General features: G+C 41.9%; 1 protein-coding gene across 4 annotated transcripts in view; it reads right to left on the bottom strand.

Annotated features, from left to right (window-relative positions):
* PDE8A (phosphodiesterase 8A) overlaps positions 1-24732 on the bottom strand; it is a 448334-nt gene that overhangs the window by 29418 nt on the left and 394184 nt on the right. For all 4 annotated transcript variants that reach the window (XM_077471009.1, XM_077471011.1, XM_077471008.1 and 1 more), the window contains 4 exons: positions 24403-24567; positions 5981-6029; positions 5728-5863; positions 4-202 (listed from right to left, as the gene is read on the bottom strand). In XM_077471009.1, the coding sequence (XP_077327135.1) occupies positions 4-202; positions 5728-5863; positions 5981-6029; positions 24403-24567 (549 nt within the window). The remainder of the gene's footprint in view (positions 1-3; positions 203-5727; positions 5864-5980; positions 6030-24402; positions 24568-24732) is intronic.

Below are 24732 nucleotides of genomic sequence, written 5' to 3'. Positions count from 1 at the left end.
TACCTTCACTCTTTCTTTGCACAGGAAGTAAGCAGTGGCATGTAAGACATCAGCGGAATGTGTTGAGTTATGATAAGCATTGCTCGAATGGTAGTTTGACTCAATAATGTGGAGCCAAGATCTCAATGTCACTTCTGAGCAATTCAAGAATGAACAAACGCCAAATCGAGCAAACATTTTAAGGCCAAGGTACACTAAGGGCCTGTGTGAAAAGAGCAAATGCATGTTGTCAGAGAAATTATTGGTGACTTTCAGCAATGCTACATAATAGGGGATTAACAAAATAGGATTTTTAATTTATTGAAAAATCTTTTTTTTTTGGAGTACACTAAGGTACTCAGGATGTTGTATTTTAGGTAAATTGGATTATGATGCTGCCTTCAGGAGACTGGACACTGGCCAACAAAGTTGTAGGAGTAACCTTGTATAACCTCACCCACTCCCATCATACCTCAGTTTTGTAGCTAGCAAAGGTAGGAGTGGATACTAAGAACATAGGGGAAGGACCAGTATCCCTTAAAGAGAAAGTAAACCCTGGCGGGTTTTACTTCCTCTTTATTTCCCTGCAAAGCTAAAGCATAATGAGCTACTATGCATAGCATAGTTGCCCATTAACAGTGTCACTTACCTGAAACCGAAGATTGCGATGTTGGCGCTGTCCCTACTAGTAGCAAGTGTCCATCTTGACCCCTCTTTCTTCCAGAGCAGCGAACTCTGGCTCTGTGACTGGCCGGAGTCACGTGACCTTACTCCCTCGCTTGCGCGGCTGGAGCTGCCAGTCACAGCATGACCCCTATTAGAAACTGCACGATCTACCCTTTCTAAAGTGTGCATGCACCCAGGATACCCTACAGGTTAATCAAGGGGGATCAACAGAGCCTACAGAACTGCCTGAATGACCAAAGACAGTGTCAGCTGAGGCCTGAACATCCACATGGCAAAACTTAATGAACATGTGAACCAAAGACCAGGTGGCAGCCATGAGAAACAGATGCTTTATTCTGAAAAGCTCAAAAATCACTAACTCGTCTGGTACAGTGTGTGAAACCTTGTCCTCAAGGCCATAGCAGGCTGTCCCTTACAGGGTCCTTTTGGAATGACAAACAGTCATACAACATCTTCTAATAACGCACATGAAAAAAGTGTCCATAAGTGATGTCACAAAAACAGTCCATAAAAAAATGTACAAAATATTAGGAAATGCCAAGGGTCAGTTCCAAACATTAAGTGCATGTGCAAAAAAAAAATAGTGGGATACTTAATAATATCAATGTGCAAATAGTGGAAAAATATACATGTGCAAATAGGCATCCAAAATATTGTAGTCACACTTGCTTCCACCATCCAGAATCCATCAGGAGTGTGCCCTAGCAGCTCACCATAATCAAAGACCACAAGGATCTGACAGCGCTTTTGGTATAAATATCCTTAATGGCAGATCACATTCCACTCTCCTCTCCTCAGAAAATAAAGCCAGGGACAAGATAAATGGGGCATTAACTATGATGGTAAGCATTAATAACTCTCCTACTGTGCTGTAATAATCCTCTTCCACTCCTCCATTCAATAAGGGCAATATAAGACAAACGAAATATCCATAGTGAAGTAATCCGAAAAAAGCAATATTTCTTTAAGATAGGAAATTACTGGGTCCACTACAGGGACAGCCCACTTTTTTTAAGAACCCCTCTTTAATAGCATATTGCTGCGAAAAATGTTTGGGAGGAGCAAAGACTTTATCAGGATTATGCCAATCACTATACAAAACTGGTTGCAACACAAGCTTGACATTTTAGGTATAGCTGATGGAGGTAGCTCCAAGTCTAGGCATCTGTGGACTGCGTCAATAGGGACCAATATTTAATATATATATATATATATATATATATATATATATATATATATATATATATATATATATATATATATATATAAAACGTTTAATTTTTGGAGTTATGTCTGTGAATTGGAACTCCTCAAATAATGTTATGGTACAATACTCTGCATCCTCAGCTGACTGTGCAGTAGCAGCTGCAGCCCCAGGGAAACCAAAGATGGACTCTGCAGATGAGGACATGGAAGCATGTTTGTGCCCCCTGGTTTCTGAATCAGCTGACATGGCTGTCATGTTCCTCCATAAACTCAAAACATAGTAGCAGAGAATCCTTTCCTGGATAAGAGAGAGGAGGAAGTTACCCCTGAATATGACAGGAAAGACTGTGAGGAAGAGGCAGGGGAAAGTGGTCTGGGCTATTAGTGTCAGGTCCCTAAGAGAGTACACTGCAAGGCCCCCTTGGCATTTTTAGATCATCACACCTAGGATTTATAATCTACCATCCTAGACGTATAAATGTGGGATTGCCCAAAGGGTTACTTAGGCCTGGTTCAAACCTATACCTTTTTTTAATGTGTTTAGTGCACTAACATGGTTTCCTATGAGTCACGTTTACATCTGTGCATTATTTGGAAAGGGCCAGGGACAAGCAAGTCGTGTTTTTGGTTCCATAGATTTCAATGCACCTATAATACGCATCAACTGCAACCTGCATAGGTGTGAATGGGCCTTACAAACCAAGGATTAAACAGCATGGGTTAATGCCGTCTGTGTTCAGGTCACTATAAAGCAGCAGGTTGCCCAGGGGGGCATATAGAGGATTGTTGAAGTGGTTCAAATACAATGGAGATGGTGGGAAGGTAACAAAGTCTGCATGCATAGTGGAAAAAAGGAGCATGCACACACAATGGGAACCCTGGAGAAGACTTGCTCAGGAGCAATAGGGCCAAACAGCAGGTGCAGCTGGAGTATAGGACTGTTAGCTTGCCAAAGTCAAATATGGCACAGCTCCGCTGGTTGCAGTCCAAGCTCTACAAGTTAACCCCTTAGCAGAAAAACAGAGGAAAAGTAAGCACCATCAGACTCAGAACAGGGTTCCACCAGACAGGCGAACTGTGGCCTTGGACCTGTAAAGAGGTCTGATGCTTGCTCATGCATAACACACAGGTGTCTATGGTGAGCGCCTTCAGCAGAGCCCAGTGTTTAGAGACATTATAGGCCTGGCTTGCCTCTCAGTGGGGTCTGGGTATGGCTTTTATGGCAACTGAGAGCAACTTCTAACTAGGCAGCGACTGAATAAACCTGCTAGACGAAAATAAAACATGCATAAAAAAGAAAGAAAATGTTTTGCTTTCCTCAGGAGAAAGAACATTCGTTCTCACAGAAAATTTGAAAAAAAAACTGAGGCACGACCTGAGTGGGGGAGGTTATAAAGAGAGAACTCACTCTAGGCGTCTGTACCTGAATAACACCTTCCTTGCCAAGGGGGCTGACTCAGTATGTAGAATGCATATTGGAGTGAGGCTATCTAGATCTTTATTTGCTGATATGGGAAGGTTATACTTGGCTATCCTTAGCTTGTTTTCCAGTGTCCAATTTCATGAAGGCAGCATAACTCAATGTACCTGAAATACGTCATCCTGTGTCCCTTAACACATGATTAGGAAATGATAATTGCAATATTCTGACATCTACTCTGGCTTCCTTCAACTAGCATCATGTAATGTTCTCAAGTTATAAGTCACTCTTCTGGATTAATTACTGGTCTGTGATTCTTCACAACAAAGCATACATAGCATGTAAATCCTATTACTTTTCAAGTTCTCGAGAAGTTTGGTGTCTCTGAAAGGTCACAGTCCATAATATTTCGGGTTTAGGCCACCTACCCACAACTATGCAGAAGACTACTTTTTTTTTAAGATAAAATGATACCATAAAAACTGGAATCTTACATGAAATAGCGCCTTTGATCTTTTAACTATCATGGAGTTAAAGAGGGTAGTGAACAAGTGGGGAGAAAAATCCCTAGTATATTAACATGCAAAACTGATTAAATCTTGATTAGAAACTGGACCTATCCCATTATGGATATCATATGCATAGAGTTTTGAGCTGGCAGTTGACATCAGATGGCAGTCAAATGTTACAAAAAGATATGAATGCACAATGATGGCACCTAAGAGCCAAGAATACAGCACACTACAATTTCCTGACAATTTGATAGTTGCAAACAATAGCTCGAGGACTGAAAAATCCAACCAAAGCTATGACTTTGCTCCGAACGCAGTCTGCTGGCAACGTTAGCTGAGACAGTAAATGTGGCAACAGACCACATGGTCATCTGCTCAGCCTTCTTCAGTGCCATAACATATAGTAGCCACTCAGATTTAAGTTTTCTGTAGTCAAAAGAGTTGAAACCCTTTCAGAACCTTAGAATTTAAATGAAGCATACAAGGAAAAAAATTAAAAGTATTAAAAACTGCATGTCAAAGGCAAGTCAAGCTTGGCCCCACCTGCTTTTGAGCCTCCATACTGGCCAAGGAGGCTGCATTATAATGCCAGTAGGAAAGCTTAGAATGTGAAAAGTAAGCTGAAAATGGATAGATTTGCAAGAATCCTCAGCTGTCTGTTTCTCTAGCTCCACTGGTTGTATTGATGTTTTTTACCATATGCTCAGTTTGGGCTGCCTATGTTTGTGAATAGTCTATTTCCAAAATTTTGTATGAAATTCCCATAACAACCAATCTTAAGAAAACTGTCATTATGCTAATTATACTAGTTTACTGGAGTATAACAGTAATTGCATGTTATGGATTACTGGACTTTGTGCCACATTATGTAATGGAGCTTTGATATCAATGAAATTTCCAGATAAGTGCACTATTTTGTGTTTTCTCTTTGAAAGAAAATGGATGAGTACCATGCCACATGTTGATCTGCAGAACTAACAGTCTCCAAAAAGTCCCACTCGTTCAATGTTTCTTTGTTAGATTGAATGAGATCTAAGAAATTCTCAGAAGAATCAGTTACAAACATGTTTATCGATAATGCCCCGTACACACAATTGGAAATTTAGCCAGCAAAAGACAGATGAGAGCTTTTGGTCAGAAAATGCGACCATGTGTATGCTCCATTGGACTTTTGCTGGCGGAATTCCTGCCAGCAAAAGACTGAGAGCAGGTTCTCTATTTTTCGGTCGGAAAAAGTTCAGATCGGAAATTGCGATCATCTGTAAAAATTCCAACGTGCAAAATACCTACGTCTGCTTGGAAACAATTAGACGCATGCTCGGAAGCATTGAACTTAATTTTCTCGGCTCGTCGTAGTGTTGTACATCACTGCGTTCTTGACGGTTGAAAGTTCAGAGAACTTTTGTGTGACCGCGTGTATGCAAGCCAAGCTGGAGCGGAATTCTGTCGGAAAAACCATCCAAGATTTTTCAGATGGAAATTCTGCTCGTGTGTACGGGGGAAAAGGCTACTTTCACACTGAGGTGCTAAGAATAGTACCTGCAAAACACCTCTCCTGTCAGTTCAGTGTGAAAGCCCGAGTGCTTTCACACTGAAACGGTGCGAATGCGGGACATTAAAAAAAGTCCTGCAAGCAGCATCTTTGAGTCGCTTTAGGATCTCCTAAAGCACCCCTGGCCATTGAAATCAATAGGCAACGCCGCCAAAGCGCCCCGCTAGCGGCCGTAAAGCGCCTCTAAAACTACGGTAAAGCGCCACTAAAAGTACTTTACCGCCTATGATCCCATGCCTCAGCATGAAAGTGTCACAACTTTACATATAACCTTTTTGATGTTGTCTAATATGGAAACTTCAGAGCTTATCGGAAAATAATGTTTTGTATGAGTAAACACACTATAAGGATAATGCAGCTTTATATTGCACCTTTTATGAGTAGCAGCCTCTAGTTCAAAAATATCAAATTCCCAATCTTCTTCATTCTCCATTGCTTGTGCTATCCGTGGTGGGATGTCAGAAAGGGAGAGAGAGGAGATTGGGTGCCCAGCAGAAGGATGAACATCTGTTCCAATGAAATAAAAAAACACAAAATTAAAAAATGTGTTGAGGAATTCAGGCTACCCTCAGTATTTTAGTAAAGATGATTGCGGGCCTAATATAACATATGGGAGTAACTTACGTTTTGATGAAAATATGTACTCATTTCCTGAAAGTCTTCTTAAACCATCCTACAAATGTAAATACAAGAAAAAAATTAGAATTAGAAATTCTTATTTCATTTACACATAAATACACTGTTATTCATTTGGCTTTTAGATCTTTTGAATTCCTGGGGTGCTAGGTAATTGTCCAGAAAGTTTAAAAATACAGAAAGGTCAGCCCATATATTTCCATTCTACTGTATCCAATATCTTCTTTGCAATCAAAGAGAAGGCATTTGAATCTAATTCAAGTAATGTATGTTTATTACCCGTCTTACATTGTTGGTGAATTGTCAGATAGGAATAAGTACATACTGACTGGTGTTAACTTTACCTGGTAAGGATCACGTTTAATCATCTGTGAATGTTCCTATATGTCCTGGTCGTGGTATAGCTAGTAATAGTAAGTCACATTCATATGAATTTGCCCTGTAATTGCTGAAGAAGTTTCAAAACTTTTAAAAAGAGCATACATTTCAGAGATAAATCAACTGGCTTGCCCTCAGTTTGAATAGGCAGTTCAGTTTTGGTCATCAGTCCTCAGGAAGTCCTAAGCCACTGCTCCCAATTAGATGGCCCCAAAAGCACACTTTCTGTTTCAATTTACATAAATGGGACTGTGTGCACGGAGATGCGTGAAACACCGGTGTATTCCTGGGTAAACATGGCCCTCGCACAGACGCATGCTGTTGTACTAAAAAAAAAATCATTGTTTAGGAGGTGTATATGTTTGTATGTTTATGGATTTTGCACATATATATTATATATTTTAAAGATGATCACAATTAGGAGATCGCAAGGAGTTTGCGATTAATAGCGCAACACTTTATACATATGTGTACACACACAGGTGTATAATACATTAAGGGGGAAAAGATGGGAACCCCACCTTCAAAAGTGGTTACTTTTGGGGCTAATATGGCAATTAACCAGACTTAGTAAACAAGTATAATTTATTTCAATCAATATATAAAAGCATCATTAATTGTGCATATCAAAATGACATTACAAATAACCACCACCACCTCAAAGACAACGTTGTCCTCAAACTAACAAAAAAGACATTTCAAAACGCCACTTATAGGGGGCCGAACAGGCTAGACCTGGCCAGTCCTCCTTAAATCGGGAATCCGACGTTTTTTTTTTAAATTAAAGCCAGCAGCTACAAATACTGCAGCTGCTGACTTTTAAAATAATGACACTTACCCGCCCAGCGCGCCCGCGATGTCGGCCCCCGAAGCCGATTTCTCGATCGTCTCTCGGGTGCTGCCGCCGCCATCTTGGGTATGGGAATCAGGAAGTGGAGCCTTTCGGCTTCATTTCCCGGTTCCCTACTGCGCATGCGCGAGTCTCGCTGCGCAATAAGGATGGTCCCCGCTGTCTCTGGGATCCGTGTGTTTCCCAGCAGGCAGCGGGGGACCTTCGGAAAGGGGCGTAGATTCTGCGGAAAGGGGCGTACCTTCTGCAGAATCTACGCCGGAAGTGGGTGCAGATACCTGTACTGTACAGGTACCTGCACCCCCCTCCCCCCTGAAAGGTGCCAATTGTGGCACCGGAGGGGGGGAGGGTTCCAATGAGTGGAAGGTCCACTTTAGGGTGGACCTGCGCTTTAAAGGGATTGTAAAGTTAAATTATTATTTTTTTAAAAATAACAAACATGTTATACTTACCTCCACTGTACAGCTCGTTTTGCACAGAGTGGCCCCGAACCTGCTCTTCTAGGGTCCCTCGGCGGCTGTCTCTGCTTCCTCCCACAGGTACTTCTCACGTTCATGCAAGCTCTCTCGCATGGTGAGAAGCATCTGCGGGTGCCCTCCCGTGATACAGCCGGCGGCTATAGCTGCTCGCTGTATCACACGGCCCTGCCCCCGGCGCTCCGCGTCAGTGGATGTGATTGATAGCAGCGCGAGCCAATTGCTGCGCTGCTTTCCATCCATCCACTCCAGCCAATCAGTGGTCAGGCTGAGTGGTGAAGAAGGACGGCGGGGACGGGCGTGGGATTTTCGAGGGGTGAGGTAAGTAAAAACGGGGGGGCTCGGGCGCAGGCACTGTCAGATGTTTTTTCACCTTAATGCATAGAATTCCTCAGAAATATAAATGAGTGGAGGTTAGTGCCTTTAGTAAGTTGCTGTAGGTGTCTACATCCAGTTGATCAGAGATATATATGTTAACTGCTTCCCAACCAGCGAACGCTGATATACGTTGGCAGAATGGCACTGGTGGGCAAAAGGGTGTACAGGTACGTCCCCTTTTAGAAGCGCACATCACATTCTCCATGACCATGGGTCCCTTAGACTTGATGTCCGCCTGGTACCTGCGAGTGGTAGAACGGGGAGATGCTTTTGTGAACAAAGCATTTCTGCATTCTGCCTAGTGACAGGACAGAGATCACGGCTCTCTGTCATTGATATATGTATATATATGTGTTGTAGCCCCCCCTCACAGTTAGAATCACTCCCTAGGACACACTTAACCCCTTCATCGGCCCCTATTGGTTAACCCCTTCACTGCCAGTGTCATTTACACAGCAATTTTTATAGCACTTTTTATATAATTTTTATAGCACTGATCGCTGTATAAATGACAATAGTTCCAAAATAGTGTCAAAAATGTCCAATGTGTCCGCCATAATGTCGCAGTCCCGATAAAAATTGCAGATCACCGCCATTACTAATAAAAAATAATAATAATAAAAATGGCATAAAACTATCCCCTATTTTGTAAAAGCTATAACTTTTTGCGCAAACCAATCAATATAAGCTTATTGCGATTTTTTTATACCAAAAATATGTAGAAGAATGCATATCTGCCTAAACTGAGGAAAAATATATATTTTTTATATATATTTGGGGGATATTTATTATAGCAAAAAGTAAAAAATAATGTGTTTTTTTCAAAATTGTCACTCATTTTTTGTTTACAGCGAAAAAAATAAAAACCGCAGAGGTGATCAAATACCAACAAAAGAAAGCTCTATTTGTGGGAAAAAAGGATGTCAATTTTGTTTGGGTACAACGTCACATGACCGCGCAATTGTCATTTAAAGCGGAGCAGTGCCAAATTGCAAAAAGTGCTCTGGTCAGGAAGGGTGTTAATCCTTTCGGGGCTGAAGTGGTTAATAGGATCAATTTATTAGTAGATGTTGCTAGCAATAACCTTCTAACAGTAACAGTCCTTCCACATAGCTGTACATGGGTAAAAGTTGCACAGAGTCATGTATTCTAGCCTGGATAATAGATAATTGCAGTCCTCTCATAATGGGTGCATAGCCATGGATCATGCAGCCCCAATATCCATCCAGAATATGTAGCTAAAATAGTAGTCAGCTACATATTCTGGATGTAGATTACATGCAGCTGTGCAGCCTTTACCCATGTACTGTACATCTATGTGAAAGGACTGCTACTGTTAGCCCTTGTACACACGGTCGGACATTCCGACAACCAAATCCGTCGGATTTTGTCCGAAACTGTTGCATACACACAGTCGGACAAGGTTGTCAGAAAATCCGATCGTACTTAACTTGATGACGTTATTTCGTTAGGACGTGATGTTCCGGCTAGTAGCCAATAGCTTTGGTCTAGGAATTTGATCTGAGCATGCGTGGCACTTTGTCCGATCGGAATTCTCTACACATGATCGGACAAAGTCCTATCGGATCATGTTGTCGGAAAATGTTATAGTCCAGCTGGAAAACATGGTCTGTTGGATACTCCGACGAAAGTAGTCTGATGGAGCCCACACACTGTCGGATTATCCGACAACGCGGTCCGATCGGACATTGTCCATCGGAATGTCTGACCGTGTGTACAAGGGCTTAGATGGTCATTGCTAGCAACATCTACCAATAAACTGTTCCTATTAACATGTATATCCCTAATCAACTGAGTGTAGGCACCGACCTCTACTCATTTATATTTATGAGGAATTTAAGGAGGACTGACAGGTATAGCGAAGGATTGCATAAGCAGAGCTGACATTGACCAGCTATTTGCCTGCTCAGTGGGATTAGCAGGCAGATCCCTCGCTGAGCACACGGACTCCGGGCGGGGTCCGTCCCATGTGGGAGGGGCCTTACAGAGAAATTGTTCTCTCAACAACTGGGAGACAAACTGAGCAATAGGGACGCATAGGAAAGACAGTTGGGGGAGGTGGGAGTAAAGTGACAGTTAATGATATCCTCCTTTTCCAAAAATAATCTATATAAAAGTGAAAAAAATACTTTATCAAGTGCGTCTTGATAAAGTATTTTTTCACTTTTCACATATTTATTTGTAAATTATTTTGAAAACCATGTATCCTTTTCCTTCCTCTTCACAATTATGTGCCACTTTGTGTTGGCTTATCACATAAAATCCCATTAAAATACATTTACGTGTTGGATAGATGCCCCGTTTAAATTGTCCCTCGTGCCCCTCGTGTTTAAGTTTGTTCACTTTTGTTATTTTTTTTTCCTTCCCTCTCCTTGGGGAGTTCCCTCCCATTTATGGGGGAAATAGGATCTACCCTCAGGGGATAGAGAAGGAATCAAACACATAATATACGCTCACATATTGAAAGAGATGGATGCACTATTAACATTCACTCAGAATATTTGTATATATAATGGTGTAGCTTAAGGGTAAAATATCGCTCTGTACTGCTCCTCTTCTTTTTTTTTTTTTTTTTAGGCCGCGTACACACGGGCGGACTGTTCGCCCAACTTTGTCCGCTGAACAGTGTTTCAGCGGACAGTCCGCTCGTGTGTGGGCGTTCAGCGGACAGTTTCAGCGGACAGTTTGACGAACAAGGTTTTTCGGAAATTCCGAAAAACTGTCCGCTGAAACTTTGTTTGAGCGAACAGTCCGCCCGTGTGTAGGCTTGTTCGACAAACTAAGTTCCGCGCATGCTCAGAAAGGCTTAACACGCCGAAAGTTATAATGCAGTGTATAGGACGTCGTATTTTTCGTCCCGTCGTACGTGCCGTTCACGTCATCGCGCACGGTTTCAGCAAACTGTTCGTTCGTCGTGTGTTGCCATGTCCGTCCATGCTAATTTTGAACGGACTGTTTGCCGAAACTGTTTGACGGACAAAGTTGGGCGAACAGTCCGCCCGTGTGTACGCGGCCTTACATTTTTTTGTTCTTTTTTTTGCACTGGGCTTTTCTTTCTTTTTCCTTTCCCTCATCTATCTCCCCTATCCTTTCCGTTTCCTCTTTGGGCCCCTCTTCTTCTTTTGCCCTTCTCCCCCCCCTTTTTTTCTTCTCTAGGTTTTCCTTATAGGATTATATAAATAAAAAGGAAGTCAGGAAATGAAAGATATTTCAATGTATATAAATAAACCCAGGTAATGCACGGTCTATCTAACGGAGGTCTCTCTAAACCTCTAACGTAGGGAATTTACCATAGTAAGTCTAAACTCAAAGGAGTAATTTAGAGGGTGTTTTGTGTACAAAGTTGTTTGTTTCTGGGTTTTATTTTTTTTCTCCTTCCTTTCCCTTTTCCGGTCTAAGGTTATGGTCTCTGTGAAAATTTGTTCTTTTAATGCTAGAGGAACTAATCCATCAAAATTATCACACATTTCTGTACTCTCTTCATAAACAAAAGGTTAGCGTTGTCTTCTTCCAGGAGATGCATTTCCACTCAAATCACATACCCAATATACAGAATAAGTATTATAAGTATTATCCAACATGGTACCATGACTCTTTCTCCTATTCTAAAGCTGTCCATTTACGGAAAAAATATATAAATTTATTAATTTATATTTACAAACCAAGATCAGATCAAGATAGGTATACAAATGTTGACAGATCTTATAGAAAGAGCAGAGAGCATGACCCTTGGGTGGGATTTAAAATTTGTCCTCGACCAGGATCTGGACACTACTGCATCTCGGCTATTTCAAGTCGCTAATCAAATGAACAAATTTAAAGCCACCATGGATAGATATCAATTCATTTATATATGGAGGGTTCTTCACCCAATAGATAGAGATTATTCATTCCATTCAAAAGTCCATGAAAAGTACTTTAATTTATATGGGAAACAGCAATACCAACTCTGTCAGGTGTAGAGGTAGAAGAGTTAGAACAAGAGTTTTCAGTAATAGAATTACAAAATGCAATAGATTCACTGGTACCCCGCGTTTTTATAGAGAACTTAAGGAATTGTTGATCCAAATTATGAGTAGGACCTTTAATTCCGTCTCTGCTTCTTTACCCTTTGCCCCACAAGGAGTGGAAGCAAACATCTCGGTCATTCCGAAGCCAGAGAAAGATCATACGTTATGTGGAAATTATCATCCGATCTCCCTAACAAATATAAATCTTTGATCATATTCTAAGGTTATTGAAAATAGGCTTACAGCAATTTTACCAACATACATCCATCTGGATCAGGTGGAATTTACGAAGGATGGAGAGGCAAGAGACAATACATTGAAGACTCTTACACTAGTGGAATTTGTTTGGAGGTGTTCTATCCCATCCTGTCTTTTGGCCATAGATCCTGAAAGGGCATTTGACTGGGTGGTGTGATGTTTCTTCGAGGAGACCCTAAAACAATGGGGAATAGGCCCTCAATTTTTGGAGAAAATTATGGCCCTGTATCATAACCCAAGAGCTAGAATACAGATAAATGGAGCTCCCTGGGATCCGGTGATGATACTGACCGGAACCTGACAGGGATATCCTTTATCCCCTCTGTTATACGTACTGGTAATGGAACATTTGACTAAAGCTATTCGTAATAATCTAGATATTCAAGGGATTAAGATTAAGGAAACAGAATCTAAAATGTCAGTATATGCAGACGATTTATTGTTGTATATGACTAATCCAGCAGCAGGGCTGCTTGAAGGAATTTGGGGGGCCCCAAGCCAAATGGACGTGGAGGCCCCCCAAACCCCCCCTGCACGCACGCAAAGCCTACAGGAATCACAGCATAGCGATACAGTTTAAGTTCACCAACACTTTATATAAATAAAAAAGGTTTACAGTGCAAATACTGCTGTTGCATATAATGTGCATAAAATTTGAACATTTTCAACAATTGAACATTTGCAAAAGAACACCACTGTACCATAAAATCAAATATACATTAAAAAAGTGCACAATAACTAAATCCAACATACTTAAAACACACGCACGCACACACACACACTGAAAATAAAAAATTTCAGTTCTCACAAACATGTGCAAATTATCTAAAACTGCTGTTTGTGAGCCTTGTTTTCTGCAAAGGCAATCACAATGTTCTCCATGTCCAACGACTGGCGAACATCACTCTCAATTGACGTAAGTGCCAGTCCTGTGAGCCTTTCTTGGACCATGGTGGACCTCATGTAATTTTTTAGCAGCTTCAAAGCTGATAAAGTAGAGGGTACTGTAGAGTCTTTTCTCTTTGTAAATTTTTGCAAAAAGCTTTAATAAAGATTACCTGATTCAAAAAATAAGCAATAAGATGGAAATGAGATGGTAAAGAAAGAAAATGGAAAGAAAGCTATGGTAATTGTTTTTATTATGGTCAGCAAGCTACCATATTTTTATTACTAAATGAGTCTTGATGACTGCCTCCTTCCCTTACTACTCCCCCCTGTGTTATTTTTAACCCCCCCTCCCTACCGCGTATCACACGTCAAGAGATTCAGTTTTCTGTTTCCGGGCCGGCCGGCCTGAAAGGAAGTGAGCACTCAGTGTGTGCACTTCCTGCAGTCCAGCCGGAAACAGGAAACTGAATCTTCTGTACCGCACGGACTGTAGGAGGAAGGAAGAAGAGCTCGGCCACGCTACAGGCTGCAGCTTATAGGATGCGGCGGCCGGCGGCACGTCTGGGGCCCCAGGCCAGCTGGGGGCCCCAAGCAAGTGCTTGTTTTGCTTGTCCTGTCATGATGGGCCTGTCCAGCAGTGACTATACCAAATCTAATCCAAGAATGTAACCGATTTGGAGCAATGAGCAACTTTAAAGTTAATTATGACAAATCAGAAGCTCTAAATATTACATTATCAAATAAAACTCTAGATCTTCTTCAATAAATGTTTATTTTAAGTGGCAAAAAGTAGCTATTAAATACTTAGGAACACACATCCCCAGAGACTTAACTAAACTTCAAAAACTGAATTTCATAGTTTGTAAGGTTGAATAAAGACACCAGTCCAACCTGAGTAAGTGTCTACAATTGCCCCTATCCCTGTACATTGTACACTCACATGGGTCCCTACCCTCAAGGAGCCCACAACCCTAGGTCCCCATTCATATACTAGGGCCAATTTTGGGCAGAAGTCAATTAACCTACATGCATGTCTTTGGATTGTGGGAGGAAGCTTGAGTACCCAGAGGAAACCCACACAGGCACAGGGAGAACATGCAAACTCCAGGCAAGTAGTGTCGTGGTTGGGATTCGAACCAACGGCCCTTCTTACTGCTAGGTGAGAGTGCCAACACCTACACCACTGTGCCACCCTATTATCTTCTGATAATTCAAAATATAATCAAACTACTCCAAAAATATGATAGAACGTTTTTTTTCCTGGAAGGGAAGGATTAATATTGTAAAAATGGATATACTACCAAAACTATTATATATTTCAGACAATTCCAATATTCTTTCCAACAAATCTACTGGGTAAATTATGTAGAGCTGTAGGGAGATTTATATTGGCACATAAATCACCTAAAATTAGAAGAGACATACTAATTAGGGCAAAGATAAATGGAGGCCTGGCTCTTCCAGATTTTTCAATATATCTTTGTTCTGCATTCATGACTAGGATAGTGGACTGGTTTCATAAAGCAAATTGCAAAGAATGGGTGAAATTGGAGGAAGATGTCATTGCCATGAAATCATTACCATGGGTAGCCAGGGGCTCCCGACCTCCGAGGAAGGAAATTCCATTTTTGCTTTCTTCAACATTGAAAGTGTGGGATGTACTATTAAAGAAAGAGACTTGGTCTATCCAGATTGGGCCAATGACACCTTTATTTTGCAATCCTGAATTTTCACCAGTAATGGAAGCTCCAGTCTTCTTAAAACGGTGCAGACATGAAGATGTGAGAATTGTCCAGACATTGGTGGAGAATAGACTTCCTCCACTGAATTATTTGGGCCTTGAATTTAGCACCAAATGGATGCATTACAAACAACTCCAAACATATATTCAATCTTTGACACAAAACTCTAATAGATAGACAATTAACAGAATTTTAATAACTATTACTACAAGAGCAAATACCAGTTCATGCTTTATCTACAATTTATAAATATTTGCCCCCCAAAAATAAAGTGGAAGAGTTAACATATTTAACTAGGTGGGAGGAAGAATTGGAGACAACCATTCCTAGATCAGACTGGGAAAGATAGATTCTATTAACACACAAATTATCTTTATCAACTACACACCAAGAAAGAAATGATAAAACCTTAGCAAGATGGTATAGATGCCAGGTAGATATGCACAAAATTAATGGAGGAAATCAAGAGACATGTACGAGATGTGTTAATTCAAGAGGTACAATGTCACACATAGGGTACTACTGTCCAGGGGTTTTATTATTTTGGTCAAATATTTATAATATAGATCAGAAAATTCCAGGATTAACTGCACAACCATATGTATTAGTCTCTGTATTATCAATTATCCCTGGCTCAATAAAATTTATAAAAAAAGATATTTTACGACATATGCTAACAGCAGCATGTACAGTTTTAGCCCAAAACTGGCAGAAGGTGGTAGAGATGTGTGTGATGAACGAGATACAGTCCCTGGAGCTAACAATAAAGACAGAAGCAGGTCTAAGACAAAAAACTTTTAAGATATGGCAACAATGGGAGGAGTTCAGAACCTCTGCAATACTATCTATATATATATATACAGCAACTTTACATGCCCCCCCTTTTTTTGAGAGTGGGTATGGTTTATGTGGGTTGAGTTTGTTCGTATTGTGTGGGTCTTGGTATGTTGTCTAAAATGAAAAATTATATATAAAATAAATTAGGTTTTTGGTTGTAACATGACAAAATGTGGAAAATTTCAAGGGGTAGGAATACTTTTTTAAGGCAATATATGTTCTTGATACTCCTTCGAACCAATGAAGCCACTTGGATGAGTGGGGAAACATACAGTTGATTGTGACTAACTACAATAATATTGGTCTATAACAGTGATCCTGGCTTACAATCACAAAAATGAAATAAGAGGATCATTTTAGGAACCAATATATAGTATTTTTTATTTTTGTAGTACAGGGCTGTACAGATGTAAGGGAATTTAGAATACTTCAAATATATTGAGGTTGTTAGAACCGTTTCATGTATTGGTGTAGATAATTTTTCTGCTGCTGTAAATTAAAGCTGAACTCCAGATATATTGTTTATTGCATAGCTACATTGGTCCAGCTTGGACCAATGCAAGTATATAACGTATATTCCACACCTGAGGGACTGCGGTATACCTATTCCATGCCTGTGGGAAACTCAGGTATGAGATATGCATACTTACTTTGTACCAAGTTGAGCCAATGTAATTATAAAAAACCTCCCTTGTTGAGCCAAATGGTGCAGAATTATAAACTAGACAGAGTTGAACCATGTAAAGTACCATGCACCACTTTACTATGGCTATTCTAGACTGGGATGAGGGTTCAAATCCACTGCTTGGGCCAATGTAACTATCCAATAAAGATAATACATAGAGTTCAGCTTTAATGGAAAAAGTCCACTATTATTAATCTGTTTAATAATGTAGCAGCCAATGGATATTCATGTCTTTTATTTTCCTTTTTCCCAAGGTTTCCTAAAGCCGTTTTATTTTTTAACGTGCTACAAATTACAAATTTTTGAAGGCAGTTTCTGTAAAATAAATGGAAGAGGGAAAATATCATTCAAATGCCCTGTTCTTCATTCAAAGCCAGCCATCCATTCATAAAAAAAAAAGTAGCAATATGCTTCCACCGCCAGGTTTTCAAATGCCCAGTTCAAGAAAAACATGGATGATTCTCTCTTGTGGTATGTCATCAGAAAATAAATAGGTGGACTGTTGCTCTGGACATCACCCTCAATGCATAACATTAATTTTATCAGAAGAATGGCTTCTAACATGGGCAGCCACACAGAGCAGGATGTGGGGAAGACAGAGGTGCCTTGATGTCAGGACTTTCTCCACATACTTCCTGAATGCTGGCAGTGACATGTAAATAGCAATACTGCCAATCTGTTAACCCATGGAAAGGCATATGGCTAGGATGGAGAATTCACATTACATACGTACTATACAGTAGATATCTATCTATCTATCTATCTATCTATCTATCTATCTATCTATCTATCTATCTATCTATCTATCTATCTAACTGGCACATTATTTTAAAAAAAAAACTGCACATTTTACCCTTTACATGATAAATGTGGGGTGTCTCCTTGGAAATAAGCTGGCTGCTATCACTGAAAGTAGGCACATGTAGATACTTACAAGTGTACTCAATATTTCACCACAGCACCCAACTAACCTGAAATCCCAGGATGCTCTATAAAGAAAATTGCTATGAAAGCTTAACGTGTATTTATAGTCCAAATTTTTTGTTTAGTTTTGGATAAAGTGGAGAAGGATTAAAACCACTGTCAGATTTTACTCCTTACGGAGGCTCCGTTGCAGAGGTTCCTTTACTATCTTCTGGGAAAAGCCAGGGTAAGTCCCTCTTTTCTTGTGTTAAGAAGGGAAAGGCTAGAACCCATGTCAGATTTATTATTGTCTGCTTTCCTGGTGCAGATTTTGGGGTTGATTTACTAAAGGCAAATCCACTCTGCACTACAAGTGCACTGCAACTGCACTTGGAGGTGCAGTCTCTGTAAATCTGAGGGAAAATTCTTTAATCAGGGGAAGCTCTGCTGATTTTATCATCCAATCATATACAAGCAAAAATGCTATTTTTTATTTTCCTTGCATGTCCCCTATGGATCTTCAGCCAGTGCACTTGTAGTGCAAAGTGTATTTCCCTTTAGTAAATCAACCCCTTTATCTCACTTCCTGTCTAATAGATGTTTGTCACCAGAACAGAAAGTGAGGTCTTTCTAACAGAGCCCCAATTAAACAGGAATTCTATCCCCCAAAAAAATCATCAATTGCAGCCACTGTGCCCATCAATCGCTGCCACTGTGCCCATCAAATGCCACTGTGCCCTCAAACGCTGCCACTGTGCTCTCAAACGCTGCCACTGTGGCATCAAATGCTGCACTGTGCCCTCAAATGCTGCCGCTGTCCCATCAATTGCAGCCACTGTGCCAAAGGCTGCTACTGTGCCCATCAAACGCTGCCACTGTGCCATCAAATGCTGCCACTGTGCCCTCAAATGCTGCCGCTGTGCCATCAATTGCAGCCACTGTGTCAAACGCTGCCACTGTGCCCATTAAATGCTGCCACTGTGCCATCAAATGCTGCCACTGTGCCCATCAAACGCAGCCACTGTGCCAAACAAACGCTGCCACTGTGCCATGAAAAGCTGCAAGTGTGCCCATCAGATGCTGCCAGTGTGCCCATCATATGCTGCCAGTGTGCCAATCAAATGCTGCCAGTGTGCCCATCATATACTGCCAGTGTGTACATTAAATGCTGCCAGTGTGCCCTTGAATGCCCCCAGTGTGACCCCCCTGTGGGGTTCTTCCTGTGTCTCCTGCCTGCCGTCCTCACCTCCCGTCCTTTCCTCCTGATATTTGTCCAATAGCGGCGCCTGTCGTTTCAGCCAATCAGGTGACAGGTAACAGACCCGAGCACCTGATTGGCGGAGAAGCGGTTTAGTGTTAGGAAAGCAAATATTAATTTGATTTTCTAACACAGTTGAGTGACCTGCGAGTTTCCAGCATGGCGCTCCCAGGTCACCTTTTTTAATGCCTATTAACCACTTTCAGACCGGACCATTTTGCTGGTAAATGACCAGAGGTCTTTTTACACTTTGGCACTGCGCTGCTTTAACTGGTAATTGCGCGGTCATGCAATGTTGTACCCAAACAAAATTTGCGTCCTTTTCTTCCCACAAATAGAGCTTTCTTTTGATGGTATTTGATTGCCTCTGCGATTTTTATTTTTTGCGATATAAACGTAAAAAGACCGCAAATTTTGAAAAAAAATGATATTTTCTACTTTTTGTTATTAGAAAAATCCAATAAACTCAATTTTAGTCATACATTTAGGCCAAAATGTATTCAGCCACATGTCTTTGGTAAAAAAAAAGTCAATAATTGTATATTTATTGGTTTGCGCAAAAGTTGTCACATCTACAAACTAAGGTACGTTTTCTGGAATTTACGCAGCTTTTAGTTTACGACTGCCTATCTCATTTCTTGAGGTGCTAAAATGGCAGGGCAGTATAAAACCCCCCCAAATGACCCCATTTTGGAAAGTAGACCCCCTAAGGAAATTGATAAGAGGCATGTTGAGCCCATTGAATATTTTATTTTTTTGCCTCAAGCGATTGAATAATGACAAAAAAAAAAATTTTTTTTTTTTTTTTACACAAAGTTGTCACTAAATGATATATTGCTCACACATGCTATGGGCGTATGTGAAATGACACCCCAAAATAAATTCTGCTGCTTCTCCTGAGTATGGGGATACCACATATGTGGGACTTTTTGGGAGCCTAGCCGCGTACGGGGCCCCGAAAACCAAGCACCGCCTTCAGGCTTTCTAAGGGCGTAAATTTTTGAGTTCACTTCTCACTACCTATTACAGTTTTGAAGGCCATAAAATGCCAAGATGGCACAAAACCCCCACAAATGACCCCATTTTAGAAAGTAGACACCCCAAGCTATTTGCTGAGAGGCATGTTGAGTTCATGGAATATTTTATATTTTGCCACAAGTTGCGGGAATATTACAAACTTTTTTTTTTTTTTTTAACAAAGTTGTCACTAAATGATATATTGCTCATGCATGCCATGGGCATATGTGAAATGACACCCCAAAATAAATTCTGCTGCTTCTCCTGAGTACGGGGATACCACATATGTGGGACTTTTTGGGAGCCTAGCCGCGTACGGGGCCCCGAAAACCAAGCACCGCCTTCAGGCTTTCTAAGGGCGTTACAGTTTTGAAGGCCATAAAATGCCAAGATGGCACAAACCCCCCCCAAATGACCCCATTTTGGAAAGTAGACACCCCTAAATTTAGGGGTACACTAGTGAGACTAGGTAATAAATGGCGGGTGCCCTGAAACTATAAAAAAATAACTAACCAACCAGCGTCACCTGTAACAGTTATATGGTGATCACTGGTGAAAGGGTTAACTAGGGGGCAATTAGGGGGCTTTATGCGGTAGTATATGGGGGTCCCTGGCGCTATAAAAAGCTGCAGCGAACCTAAATACCTACCTGCCTAACTAGCGTCACCTGTGACACTAATACAGCGATCAGAAAAACGATCGCTTATTAGGCTGGGTTCACACTGGAGCGATGCGGGAACGCCACGAATGCGCGGCGGGTTCCCGCATCGCATGCCTCCCGGCGGCAGTTCACACTGCCCTATGCGAACTGCTGGGAGTGTCAGTGAAATGTTACTGACACCCCCAGATCAGTTCGCATATCGCAGTGCGATCTGCAAACTCGGATCGCATGGTGTGAACACCCATGCGATCCGATTCTGCTGCGGGCCAAAAAAAGGGTCCCGTGCGAATTTGCGGCGGGTGCGGCGAATGGCTGAACTCGAATCGCACAGAGATCGGATGTGATTTGCACTGCAGTGCGGTGCGAATCACATCCGTTCTCATAAACCGCTGCAATGTGAACCCAGCCTTAGTGACACTGGCGACGGGGGGTGATCACGGGGTTAAACCTTTATTGGGGGGGTTAGGGGGGTACCTTAGAACTAAAGGGGGCTAACCCTAACTGCCATAACAGTTATTAGTCACAAATGACACCCGCCGGGTGATCAGGGGGTTAAACCTTTATTAGGTAATAAATGGCGGGTGCCCTGAAACTATAAAAAAATAACTAACCAACCAGCGTCACCTGTAACAGTTATATGGTGATCACTGGTGAAAGGGTTAACTAGGGGGCAATCAGGGGGCTTTATGCGGTAGTATATGGGGGTCCCTGGCGCTATAAAAAGCTGCGGCGAACCTAAATACCTACCTGCCTAACTAGCGTCACCTGTGACACTAATACGGCGATCAGAAAAATGATCGCTTATTAGGCTGGGTTCACACTGGAGCGATGCGGAAACGCCGCGAATCCGCGGCGGGTTCCCGCATCGCATGCCTCCCGGCGGCAGTTCACACTGCCCTATGCGAACTGCTGGGAGTGTCAGTGAAATGTTACTGACACCCCCAGATCAGTTCGCATATCGCAGTGCGATCTGCAAACTCGGATCGCATGGTGTGAACACCCATGCGATCCGATTCTGCTGTGGGCCAAAAAAAGGGTCCCGTGCGAATTTGCGGCGGGTGCGGCGGGTGTGGCGGGTGCGGCGAATGGCTGAACTCGAATCGCACAGAGATCGGATGTGATTTGCACTGCAGTGCGGTGCGAATCACATTCGTTCTCATAAACCGCTGCAATGTGAACCCAGCCTTAGTGACACTGGCGACGGGGGGTGATCACGGGGTTAAACCTTTATTGGGGGGGTTAGGGGGGTACATTAGAACTAAAGGGGGCTAACTCTAACTGCCCTAACAGTTATTACAGTCACAAATGACACCAATGCAAAAAAAAAAAAAAAAAATGACATTGGTGTCACTGTGACTGGGGGGCAGGGGTAATTGGGGGGGTGATCGGGGGGTAAAGGGGGGGTGTGAGTGTGCCTGGCATGTTCTACTGTGTGTGTAGAGTGTTGGTGCAACTCACCGATCCGCTCTCCTCCGTGTCGGAACGAAAAATACCGACACGGAGGAGAGAATACATCACTTCCTCTCCTGTGTTTACATTACAGGAGAGGAAGTGATGTCACCGGGGATTTCTATTCGTCGGGAGCGATCGCGAGGGGGTGGCCATGAATGAATGGCCGCCCCCTCGTCCCGGATCGCTCCCGGACGAAAACCGACCGCCGCAGGCACCGGGCGGGAGGCAAGGGACGTACATGTATGTCCTTATGCCTGCCCGTGCCATTCTGCCGACGTACATCGGCGTGCGGCGGTCGGCAACTGGTTAAAAAAAAAAAAAGTAAAAACAATCCCAATAAGTGTATATTGATTGGTTTACACAAAAGTTATAACGTTTACAAACTGCGGGATAGATTTAGGGACTTTTATTTATTTATTTACTTTTTACTGGCAATGGTGGTGATCTGCGATTTTTATTGGGACTGTGATATTGCGGCGGACAAATCTGACACTGAGTGACACTTTTTGGGGACTAGTGACACCAATACAGTGATCAGTACTATAAAAATGAACTGATTACGTATAAATGGCACTGGCAGGGAAGAGGTTAACACCAGGGATGATCAAAGGGTTACATGTTTCCTAGCCACGTTTCTCATTCCCATGTTTCTCATTTCTTGAGACCCTAACAAGCTAGGAAAGCACAAATACCCCCCAAAAGACCCCTTTTTGGAAAGTAGACATTCCAAGGTATTTAGTAAGAGGCATGGTAAGTTTTTTGAAGTTGTAATTTTTTTCCAAAATTATTTGCAAAATCAAGATTTTTTTTTCTTTTCACAAAATTGTTATATTAGCAGGTTATTTCTCACACAGCATATGCATAGAACAAATTGCACCCCAAAACACATTCTACTACTCCTCCTGAGTATGGCAATACCAAATGTGTGAGACTTTTACACAGTGTGGCCACATACAAAGGCCCAACATGCAGGGAGCACCATCAGGTGTTCTAGGAGCATAAATTACACATATAATATCATGACTACCTCTTGCATTTTTGAAGGCCCTGGAGCACCAGGACAATGGAAACGTCCCAAAAATTACCTTATTTTGGAAAGAAAACACCCCTAACATATAATCTATGAGGCATATTGACTCTTTTGAACATGTAATTTTTTTCTACAAGATTTTGGAAATTGTGGAAAGAAAATAAAAGCGCTTTTTTTTTACACAAAGTTGTCCATGTATACAATATTTCTAACATATAGCATGTACATACATAAAATAATACCCTAAAATAAATTCTCCTACTCCTCCTGAGTGCAACGATACCACATGTGTGAGACTTTTCCTTAGCCTGACCACATAGAGAGGTCCAACATGCATGGAGCATAGTCAGGTGTTCTAGGGGCATACGTTTCAAATCTAATTTGACTACCTATTACACTTTTGTGAGGCACTGTAGTGGCATGGATGAAAACTGATGTGGCGTGGATGAGCATGAATGGGGATAGATGAGCCGTGGATGGGGGTGGCTGAGTATGGATGGGATGACTGAGCATGAATGAGTATGGCTGAGCTGGGTACAGCTGAGTATTGTTGAGTATGGCTGGGTATAGATGGGGGTGGATGGAATGGCTGAGCGTGGATGGATGAGTATTGCTGAGTATGGATGGATGGATGCATGGCTGGGTATGGCGAAGTATGGCTGAGTATGGATGGATGACTGAGCATGGATGGATGGATGAGTATTGCTGATTATAGATGGATGGCTGAGCATGGCTGAGTATTGCTGATTATGGATGGATGGCTGAGTATGGCAGAGTATTGCTGAGTATGGATGGATGGCTGGGTAAGGCTGAGTATGGATGGATGGCTGAGCATGGATGGATGGATGAGTATTGCTGAATATGGATGAGTATTGTTGAGTATAGATGGATGGCTGAGCATGGATGGATGGCTGAGTATTGCTGATTATAAATAGGATGGCTAAGCATGGATGGATGGATGAATCCCCAATTTGTCACAGATCAGCACTGTGGCCAAAACAGATCCAGCCCACAGTACTGCTGCACCCAATCTCTCCTCTCTCCACTCACACTGTACTGACTGGTACAGAGAGGGGAGAGAGGAACCGGACATGACACCGGTTTGTTTATAAGTGATCACTCCGCTATCAGCAGCCATTTACCACGATCCATGATGCGCGGGGTCCTCCCCAGGGGGTGTGCTGTAGCTAGGGAGGTGCTTACTAACTGTGTGAGGCAGTGTCACACTGAAGGAAAAGAGAGATCCGTTATTCAGCTTAGCTGAATCCCATGATCTCTCTTTCCCTTCCTGGCAGATCCGCCATTTGCCTTGTTTACACAGGCAGATGGCTGATCCTTCTCTACTGTGAATGAGGCCACCGTGAACACGCGCAGCTGGGCTGCCCTACCATAGAAAATGTATGTGGAGCGGTCCGGAAGTGGTTAAGCAGTTAGGATTCACTCCTCAGATATATTAAACTCTGATTTATTGCAAGTACTATTCATTGAATAGAGCTGATGGTTTGAAACTTGTTTGTTAAAATTACATCTCCATACTTCTTTTGCAAGATATCGGAGCTGACTTACTGTCATCAAACCTCCAACCAAGTCATTGGTGTGAGGATCTTCATCCTTGGTTCCGAGCTGTGGAGAATACAGTTCTGTTGTTCTTAATATCTCCAGGACTCGGTCCAAAGCTTCCGCCACTGGCATCGGGCTGTTTTCTTGTGCAGAATTGATGATATTTATTACCTAATAGAAAAAATTAAAAAAATAATTGCTTATTAAATTACGGCAACATTTTAAACTATATACACATGTCCCACAACAGGATGCAGAGCCATTTAAAGCGGAACATGAGGAACTGCAGCACTTTTAAAAAACGACTGGCCTATAAAGGATTACATCCAAAGAGGC

Source organism: Lithobates pipiens, unplaced genomic scaffold (genome assembly GCF_037356315.1).
Source record: "Lithobates pipiens isolate NorthernLeopardFrog02 unplaced genomic scaffold, aLitPip1_a1.2 Scaffold_8, whole genome shotgun sequence".
Classification (NCBI taxonomy): Eukaryota; Metazoa; Chordata; class Amphibia; order Anura; family Ranidae; genus Lithobates; species Lithobates pipiens.
Note: the sequence above shows the minus strand (reverse complement) of the source record. Positions and strands in the feature narration are given on the sequence as shown.